The sequence below is a fragment of the Augochlora pura genome, chromosome 5, assembly GCF_028453695.1.
Source record: "Augochlora pura isolate Apur16 chromosome 5, APUR_v2.2.1, whole genome shotgun sequence".
Classification (NCBI taxonomy): domain Eukaryota; kingdom Metazoa; phylum Arthropoda; class Insecta; order Hymenoptera; family Halictidae; genus Augochlora; species Augochlora pura.
The window spans coordinates 10,786,795-10,797,697 of record NC_135776.1 but is presented as its reverse complement, the minus strand read 5'-3'; the positions used below and the strand labels follow the sequence as shown (position 1 = coordinate 10,797,697).

General features: G+C 34.2%; 2 protein-coding genes across 2 annotated transcripts; one reads left to right on the top strand and one right to left on the bottom strand.

Annotated features, from left to right (window-relative positions):
• Window positions 1-204: 204 nt before the first annotated feature.
• LOC144470018 (cytochrome P450 6B4-like) lies at window positions 205-3,494 on the top strand. The gene is made up of 4 exons (XM_078180792.1): window positions 205-260; window positions 460-689; window positions 2,368-2,619; window positions 3,328-3,494. The coding sequence occupies exons 1-4, from the start codon at window positions 205-207 to the stop codon at window positions 3,492-3,494; spliced, it is 705 nt and encodes a 234-aa protein (XP_078036918.1).
• Window positions 3,495-4,339: 845 nt separating this feature from the next.
• On the bottom strand, window positions 4,340-7,683 carry LOC144470389 (putative cytochrome P450 6a14). The gene is made up of 5 exons (XM_078181448.1): window positions 7,351-7,683; window positions 6,549-7,074; window positions 5,730-5,951; window positions 5,147-5,398; window positions 4,340-4,509 (listed from the first exon to the last, which is right to left on the bottom strand). The coding sequence occupies exons 1-5, from the start codon at window positions 7,681-7,683 to the stop codon at window positions 4,340-4,342; spliced, it is 1,503 nt and encodes a 500-aa protein (XP_078037574.1).
• Window positions 7,684-10,903: the final 3,220 nt, after the last annotated feature.

Below are 10,903 nucleotides of genomic sequence, written 5' to 3'. Positions count from 1 at the left end.
CGCCGAGGTGGATGCGACCGCTCGCTTCGATCGTTCGTGTTAAACTCCTCGTCTTAGGAGCGGATCGATCCAGCTTCGATGGTTAGAACAAATGACACGCGTTGACCGTTGGAAACGGCAACGCAGTGTCACTGGACAGGAGGTGCGAGGGGCAACGCGGGCCAGCATGCCAACGGTCCGAGAACGTCGCAGACCCGAAATATAATGTATGTACAATGTCTCACTGCAGTGAACACAAAGTATTATCATGTCCCACTACAGTGAGCACCGCGACGATAACGGTCCGCTACAAGTGCTTTCGTTGCGAGTATATACATATGTATAGTTGTCGCAGCAATTTAGATGCAGACCACTTTAGAGTCTAAAGTCTAGAAGGATTAAATTAAATTTTTGAAACAGTTATTAATATCTGATACAACTTTAATTTTACTTTGTTTGTAATCACTAATTTTTAATTAGCGTCTTCAGAATTGACGGATCAGTTGATGACGGCTCAAGCTTTTTCGTTCTTCGCGGCGGTCATGAGACAACTGCATCAGCTATGAGCTGGGCTCTTCATGAGTTAGCACAACACCAAGATATACAAGATAATTTACTTAAAGAAATCGAACAATATATGGAAAAGTACAACGGTGAAATTACCTATGAAACTATGGAGCAAATGGAGTACTTAGACAAAGTTTTCAAAGGTGAGTGTAAACATGTTACTTCTTCAGGGTATCCCAAAAGTTACTCAAAATAAGGAAATGAGAGGTTCCTTAATCAGTTTAGTGTGTTTGACGTCTATATTCGTCATGGAGATGTAGCAGAATTTTGTGCCATGACGATTATATCCGTCATGCGTAAAATTTTATTACAATTTGATATTTAAATTGTAATTCTGGCGGAAACTAAATTATATTTGTAAATTTTAATATATGCAAAGTGTGTAGAGGTCAAGACGAAATGACAAAAAAATGAAAATTATAAATAACTTGTGCTGGATTCATAACTTCGTTCGTCATCGCTTGATTATCGCGACACACACTGGTGGACGCTTAGCAAAAAGATCGCCAAAGTTAACTGGTTAAAGGGGATCATTTAAAATAACTTTTCCATTAGAGCTAATGTGAGCTACGGCTTTGTTTACGAATTATGCAAGAAAAACAGTGACCTATGGTAGGCGTGACCAACTGACACGAGGTGACATGTCAATAAGTGGAACTGGGTTGCGTCCGCTCGTTGACTGGGTCACATGTGATTGGTACCGCGGTCTTGTTAATTAGTTAAGGTTAAATTAAAAATTTTAAATAGTAGAGTATCTTGAACTTTATCAAATAATTTGTGCTAACAGATTCTGGCATGTTGTTTGTTTTGTTTGTTATGTTGTTAATATTTTAAGTGAGACGCTTACAAAAAAATACCTAAAGATAACTATTTCTTTTAACCGGTTAAGTTTTTACCGACAAATATTGAATTATCATCATATACGTTATGCAACCCTATTAAATAACGTTAAATTATATTCCTTCCATACTAAACTGTACGTGTACTACTTATGATAACACGGTTACTACTGTGCTCGTTAAACTATGGCGATTGCTTTATACGCTCGCCAACAGATGGAATAAAATAAACAATTTTAGTCGCAAGAAATGCAGTTTTTTTACAAAGCTAGTTTAAAAAATTTTTTTTTAGTAACAATACATTATCTTGAGAATTACTCGAGAGTTTGTTGAGGTTTTTAAATTTTGTTCTCCTTAGTAAAAAAAAAATAAGATACAATATTTGAATATTTTTTGCTTGAAAAATTATGTACCGAAATTTATTCCTTTTACTTTTCATTCAGGAAAGATATTACATGGTATTAAACATTTTATGATGGTAAACAATATGCATATCTAAATGGAAGAAAACGCGATTAATAATATATTCGAGTTTCTTTTTAGTAATCTTAAGCGTTCCTAGCAAATGTCCATTTTTCCTGTTACTTCCAATCCGTTACCGATCCACAAATACAGGGTGTACCGGACACCGTCTATCATTCACCTACTTTTCCACTTTACATGCTTTCTGATCTGTCCGTGTTGTCAGCTGATAAGTCGTTAACTATGCCGTAACTAATCTATACGCTAAGAAAGATGTTACTTTAGATCACTTCAGTAATCAATCCTTTCCAAGTGTAGTGAGAGTTCTAGGACACCCTGTATATCGATCTCAAATGCCCTTGCGACATCTCCGCGTCTAAGTCAGATTTTCCTAGATACCCTTCCTCTTAATTCTTTCTAGAAAGTTTAGATCACTCTTCTTTTTATCATCAATGCTTACTCATTCCCATAACCATAACATTCCCTAGAATGCAAATAAAAGTTTTATTGTGTTTCGCAGAAACATTAAGGAAATATCCAGCAGGGCCGCTGATCATGCGAGTTGCATCTTCTGATTACACTTTCGAGACTTTAAATTTTACAGTACCAAAATACACCAATGTATGGGTTTCAGTATATAATATACAAAGGGATCCTGCCATTTATCCCGATCCTATGAAATTCGATCCTGAAAGATTCACTAAAGAAGCTGAAGCAACTCGACACCCTATGCACTTTATGCCTTTCGGCGAGGGGCCAAGACATTGTATTGGTATGTATATGAAGATTGTAACCGTATTCTTGGAAACCTAATCCTTTATCTCGCAGACAATTACAGAAAAAGGTTGTCTGAGTCCTGTAACTGAAAATTAAATATTAACAATACCACAACTATAGTGGAACCTCAATTATCCAAACAAATAAGCAGAACAAGATCGTTGGGATAATCGAAAAGTTACTTAGATTCAGTGCGTAATTTTTACTGTAGTGATATCCATGGGAGACGAACGAGTGATAAAACGTGCGGTCCCTCACTTGTCGGTTTTCCTTTCTGTATAACATATTACGCGATGTTAAACATTACGTATTTCTCAAGATTATTCGATAGTACGAGATATATTCGAAAGTACTGACGCCAATGACAAGATCGCCCTTGCATTGGCTGAGTCAATTACAATTATCTTCCGCGCGCACGCGAGCGTTTGTATTTGTTCCCTTACAGGATTCATAGATCCCATTCCATTTACGACTCTTTTGTACCTCATGTCTGTCTTTCTTCACTCCCTCTTTTTTCGTACTTCCACACCCCATTTCTGTAGCTCCTACACCGTTCCTCATCTTTCTCACTTCCTTCTTCTCTTTCATTCACGCTTTGCTTTAGCATTTACACATACTTTTCCCTTCTCTTCCAATCTAGCTTTGTCAGAAATATGCTACTAATATCTGTTAACAAGTATGATAAATTGTATGTTTTCAACAGGCTATCGATTCGCCATTTTCAATTGGAAACTTGGTATATTCACAATACTTCGAGACTACAAAGTAGAAACCTGCGAACAAACCGTACTTTCACCTGAATTTGAGCCTTGGTCATTTCTCTTAACGCCTAAGAGTGAAATAAAGTTAAAATTGACGAAGATTTCATGATATGGCACTGTTAGCCTAATAAGCACTGGACATTTTATAGACGCCTATTTACCGGTTATTTTATGTCTAAAACGTCTTAAAAATGTCCGAAAATAGATGTCGTAAAGGCGGCATAATAACTCGAATTGGACGTCGTATAATATCTGAATAAAACTAATAAAACGTCTTTAAGACATTTGAGTGATATCTTCAAGACTTTTTTTATGTTTCTAATGTTTTACAACCAAATGAAATAAGTGCTCTTAAATGCAACTTTACATATTTGAGATAGAATTCAGATCTGATTAGATGAAATGTGGTTATTTAGAATTTGGAATCAGTGTGAAGATCCATGATTTAATGTGTTGGGTTCGTGGTGGTCCGGTCGGGTTCCCCAGAAAGAGTGGCCGAGGCACGCGTTCGCAGGTGCCATGAGGCGCAGCTAGACAAATGCACACCGGCAAAGACAAGCGACTGGGTTCAGGACCGTCTGCGCGTTCCCGACCCCCAACAGAATGCGACTAAAATAAATGTCATACAATTTAAGCGTTTGTATTGTTGTTGTGTGGGTGTATGTAAGAATTGAGGTATTCCTTTATATCTATTCCTATCGCCATTATTTATTAACAATAAATATAACGTGTACAATGTTATTACGGGGGAGCGGGTGCCACTGTTATGTTCTTCAAAATGCATCGGATTGCGAAATACCGGTGTTTATAATTTAAAAGTAGATTAAGATGTTAATCAATGTAACATTTACTGTAAACTAACTTTGATTTATTAGTATTCCTAATGTATGGCATACATTAATTTGTGTGTAACAGTTGAAATACATACGATATGTAAAATAACGAATCATTATCTTAGTTATTAATTTTTGTAAATTTCAAAGTGATAGGATGGGTTGGAACTAATAAAAAGGTACTTGGATTAAATTTACATGGATATACAGTCGTCTCGCAGGTGTCGACTTTGTAATTACGAATTGCCTTAATAATCCCAATTTTCGTTTGGAAGATCGCGAATCGTGCACCTGAAAACAAATAAAGATTATTAAGTGATTTTCTTCCTATTTAATAACAAAGCATTAAAAAACTAAAGCTGTACTAGTAAATACAAATCCCGCCGTTAGTTTTTATTACAACTTCTCCAATCGTATTTTCTTTACGAATAGAATAAACCAGAAATTAAATCAAATACAATGGAGACTAAAATTCAAACAATAAAAACCATTTTTGCAGAAAACCATTACTAATTTATTTATTAATTAAGCCACTGCAACAAAAGGATTCAGAAAAAGACTATGCATACAATCTTACATTTATCTCAACTTGAGAAATTAGGAATATTTTAATTTTGTAATATTCAGTTTCCTAGCTGTAATATTTTATTTTTCACCATGCTGATATTGTAAAGATTGTTATTGTTCATTTAATTGTATCTTCAAGTATGTATAAGACTTTTGATTAGTTTCAAAGCTGACATTTTATGCACTTAGAATTAGCATAGTTTTAAGAAGACTAAATGTACATATACGTGGTTAAGGGCGTGAAGAGGTTAAGCACTATTTGTGCGGTCATTTGTAGAGAACGTCGAATACGTACAAAATTTAAAATAAGAAAATAACTGTTTGACATGTCGAAAAGAATCAAGAATAGTTTATTACGTACCGATGCAATTCCTTGGGCCATCGCCAAATGGTAAGTAGTGCATAGGATGTCTCTTCGACGCCGCGTCACCCATAAATCGACTAATATCAAACACTTCTGGATTTGGGTAAATGTCTGGATCGTGTTGTATTCCATACGCAGATATAAACACACTTGTATCTTTCGGTATTGTAAATTTCAAGTCTTCGAAAGTGTAGTCATCGATTGACTTTCTGCTAAGAAATGCCAGTACTGGATATTTTCTCAGCGTCTCTGTAACAATGAAGAACGTAATAAGAAAATCCGTTATTGTTTGCAGCGTGTGTTTCCCAAATCGTACCTTTTCAATATTTTGGTAATTAAAGTTCAAGTTAATAATAACCTCTTTTACGCATTTGTAAAGATTAAAAATGTTTAAATAACATATGATCGTATTGCTCTAAACAATTACTTTTATAAATAAGACTTTTTAAATTTGCTTAAGTGGTACGATTACGATATAATACGATATAATTTTTATCACATTAACATTGCGCAAGCAGGAAAAGAATCTGATTATGCAATTATTGAGAAATTCAATTGATTATTCTATTGCAATGCAAACCTTTAAATACGGCATCCAAAATTGGCATGGCGTTTATATTTTCAAAGTGCCATTCGCCATTATTAAGCTCGTGATGTTCCTTGATTTCTTCCCGTAACTTGTCTTGTATGTCCTGATTCATTGCCATTTCAAGAAGTACATTACTGATTGTTGCTGCCGAAGAATGAAAACCAGCAACAAAGAAGAACAATGCTTGCGCTGCGAGTAGGCTATCCGTTAATTCTAGGAAAAAGACCAACGGTTTGCATTAGCTACTTCATAACTATTTCGTCGACGAAATTGATTCACGAAGACAATTAATTCGATTAAAGTTCCATGAAATAACATCCAAGGAATATCAACTCGGTGAAAGTTGTTTACCATAAAGGAAAGCATACGCTACAATAATTCGATTTAGCTATTTTAATGCTTCACTCAAATATGCAGGCGATTTGGAATTTTTTAATCGGAAAGAAAGTCATTGTAATGAAAATTAAAACAAAACCCGGAGAAAGAGTGAATATTGACAAAATATTACACAAAGATATTGACAAAACGTCCACAACTTGCAAAACTTGTGTTTCTTGCTTTCAGTATTGGATAATACAATTAGTAATGTTATTAATACTAAACATACCGAGATCTAAAAATGACTGGTATCTGCTAACTTATAAAAATGGTAAGATTGCATTTATTTAAGTGTTTCGTAACTTTTTATAACAGTAGCTGCTTGAATAAAGAAATATATATTCAATGGAAGCTGTTTTATGATTTCAATTATTACAAAATAAAATTGATGAAACCGGCCAATTGACCGGCGATGGTATAATTGGTACATACTGATGCCACCCAGTTTCTCAGGATGCTCCTGGATGTCCATTAGCGCGTTGATGAAATCGTTTCTCACAATATTATTTTTCTTTCTATACTCTATCATGTTCAGAACATTGCTCATAAAGTATTCGGTGCCGTAGGGATACGGTAGTATGGGGGCAAGCAAGGTGTAAAGCTGCGGTGCAATATCGCGCATTCTAGCTCTTAGCACGCGTAGAAGCGAGACAGATAAAAATTCTTTTCCCACTCTACGAAATTCCGCTTCCATCTCCGATTTACAACTCATGTTAATTCCAAAAGCGCAGCTGCCAATAACGTCTATAGTGAATCTGGCTGTCAAGTCTCGGCAATCAACGGGTTCACCTTTTAGTGCCACTGCGTCCAAACGTTCTTCAAAGTTTTTAGCGCAATCGATGATCATGAAGAACATTTCTTTTAATTTGCCAGATGTAAATACTGGTGTGAGCCTTGCTCTCAATGGTCGCCATCTTTCTGGCTCCAGAGCAAACAAATGCTGTGAAAGTGGTTCTACCTGTGTATAGACAACCGAGTATTTAATAATAATTTTAAAGTACCTACGTCGTCGAAATTGCAATAGATACATGTTCGTTAACCTATTCACGCTATTATATATATTTTTTATATATATTATTATAACCTATTCAGAAGCTACGTGAATTAAATGTAATTATAATTGTACAGTAATAAATCTATTTTTCCTTGCATCATAAGATTCCCGAAAATATGAGGCAATTTCTTAAAAAGTTTAATAGCTAAATAATTATATGAATTAAATGTTTGTACCCACCACTTCATTGATATTTATCCCACGATTTGAAAATTTCCCGAAGTCCTTGATCAGGACTGCCTTGATTATTTCAGGATCGTTTAAAACCAATATTGGTGCTCTTCTTGCAAATAGGCCAATTACAGGGAAAGATTTATATTTTTCGTACATTTCGCGCAGAAATAGACTCATCGACATCTGTGAAAACATCACCGGAGCAACGTTACCTAGAAGTGGTATTGGTTCCGGTCCATGAACTCCGCGTTTCCTCCAAAAGTTGTAAGTTGAAGTCGAATAGTAATAAAGTAGAAGAAGCACCGCGACGATACCACAAAAAATTTCTATGCCAGTCATTTTTCACTAATTTTTTTTAAATTCCTCAGCAGGCGAGCAAAGATTAATACTGATCTGTAACAGGGGAAAAAGAACGAATGTATTCGATATCGCTTTAAATGCTGTAAATATTACATATCAATCCTTTTCATTTTGTCTAATTTCTATACATCAAATACTCTATGCAGGAACTTTTATCTTTAAATTTATTTATCGGATCATGTTGAATTAATTTCTATTTCCGTTTACACGTATTATAGCTATTGCACTTTAACAACTGTATTTTCAATTGACGAATTATTACTTTATGAATTTCACCACAAGAATAAAAGAAATATTTAAAAATTGCAATTTTTGCTTTATCAGAAGAGTGAATTAGATCAAATGGCACCATTCTATACATCCTATTGCATGTATCAACCTACAATCCCATACATCATATTTTTAACGAATTAGATCATAAAATATAAAAATAAAATTCAAATTACTTCTTTCTATCATTAAATAATCATTATTATAATGCATAGAGTTTTAAAAATTGTCGAAATATTATCATAATCTCAGATTTTGCTTTGTTCATAATATTTAAACAATAGCAAAACTGCGATTTTCGCGATATTTAGTCGCTTGTATCTTACAACATCATTCGATTTTGACAAAGTTTTCAGCAATTTCATCATTATCTAATAGAATATTGGCATCTCCCATAAAAAATTGAAGTCTTTTAATGCAGTTTTAAATAAATAAATAAATAATTTTCTAACACGTAACAAAAACATATATTTTATAAATACAAACATATCAAAATTATTATTGAAGAATATTAAAAGTTGAGATAGAAATGTAATTTAGTATCCTAGGAATAAAAGCATAAATTAATTAAATAATTTATAAACCTCAAAGTTCATATAAGTCAAGGACTATAGAACCTAATTCTGTACTTACCGTTATTAATTTTTAAAATGAAAGTTTAAAACAAATGAACGATACGTCAATGAAATATCGAAACTTCGACGCCGCAAATTTTGCAGCAGTGCAATTTAAAGAATAACCTGTGTACAGGTCTATGGTTGATTATGAACTGATACGAGAACCATTTGGTCGAACGTCAGACGACACCGACTCACTCCCATCATTTATATAAAAAAAAAAGAGTGATCTCAGTTTTACCCACCCGTTCCATTTTACTCTACTCTCCGTCACATAATTACCTTTAAAATTCGTTACTTTCTTTTATCAAGACCTTGCGATATCGTTAGGTATATATTTGTAAATTATCATTTAATTGCTGTCAGCGCATTCACTTCAACAAGTACGCAATTACCTTTGATCTGGAGACAATAAAGGTAAACTTAAAAAAAGATAAGAACTATGCATATGAACGTGTACATAACATATGTCAATTGTACAGTGTTTCTCCGATTCAGGCTTGTTTGTATTATATAGTAATATTATATAGTTAATATTATATAGTAACTTCACTTTATTTTTTAAACATTTCCTTCACTTTCCGTTGACTTGCAGAAATCGATGATAAGATTAAAACTCCAACTTGACATTACGTGAAGAAAATGTTTAAGAAATAAAGTGAAATTGCTCGTTAGCTATTAGGTTTAGGACTGATAAACGCCAATACTTTTTTACTCATCATTCGATATTCTTTCATCTTTTGATGTAAAAAATACAGTATTCTGTTAAAAAAAAGAAAACAACAACGTTGACCTTCAAATCTCCATATTTTGGAAGTTATAAAAGATGCACAAGTTGCGTGGTCCATTCTGCATACAAAAATTCTCACAAAAAATTACAATTCTATCGATTAAAAGTTGAATGGAAGTTGGTTAGTAAAGTTAATCGACGTTTCAAAATCTTGTACAATTACTTGCAACGTTTATGCATACGTCATGGCTTTTCGACACTGGGTATGCAGATATCGTTGAATTTATCGTTTCGTTTTAATTTCTTGTGTCGAGATGCTTACGTGATATATTATTCAGTATCAATACGATAAGCAGTTTCTTACGTAATGAGTACATTTTTCCTGGTAAGACTAACAAGGCGAAGTCCCAGGTTTGACGCTCAGTTTTTGATTCGGTACACTGATAGAACTTGTAAAACTGAATCCAATGATACCCGGTTTTAATCAGAAGACGACTTATAGTTTTCGAGATAATTAATGCTAAAGTTGTTAAAAAAAAGTTAAAAAGATACGCTGGATAATGGCGCGAGGATTCAGATAAGCCAGTTCGAATCTCTTACGTTTCCCCTCTACCTAATACAATAATGTCTTGCTGAATGTCTCAAGGTAAGAAACGAAAGTCTTTTAGCGTGGACAAGACATGATTCTTTGATCCTCGCGACTCGCCTTTATAGTTGTCGATATCTTGTGAAAGAGAGGGAGAGAGAGAGAGAGCGAAAGAGGGAGGAGGGAGAGGGAGAGAGAGACAGAGAGGAGGAGGAGAGAAAACAAAACTCGGGGCGAACAAAACTATTGTATCTGGAAAAGTAACTGCTACATGTCGGTGTACGTTACTATGAATATCTACATTGCAATGCAAGAATAAAAACAATGACTTAATTTATTTATTTCTAATCGTTTATACATGAATAATTTGTTAATATATTGATCAGATTCTTCAAATTAAAATGATTCCAAACATGACATACTTTACACTATATTCATTCATTATACGAATCAAGTAACTTACTTTATTTACGAAAAAAGCATTAGAAAACCCGATCCTTAACTATACAAAAGATTAAAAGCAACGCCAAAGAAGGTACATGTATCATTCGAAAGAAAATATTAGTGAACTTGTACTATTCAGGCCTACATTCAACGGACATCGAATTAGGTCTACATTCACAGTGTACATGCCTTGAATTAGAAACATTCAGAATGGAGATGTTTTGATTTATTGACATTAAGAGGAGAAGTGCTCGATTCGACAGATAGTGTGAAGAAATTGTTTGCTGTACTTCTTCCAACAACCCTGCAACTTGAATCGGACTTGGAAATGAAGGGAAACCATGACCATAGACTACAATACTAGACAATTCCAAAATGATACGTAACAAAACTATATAATGTAAAATATTATTTTGCATTATATAATACATTTCGTATTACTATTAATTTGAATATTTTAAGAAACCAATGAAACGTTATCCTCCCTCTCTCCCTCTCTCCCTCTCTCCCCCTCTCTCCCTCTCTCTCCCTCTCTCTCCCTCTCTCTCCCTC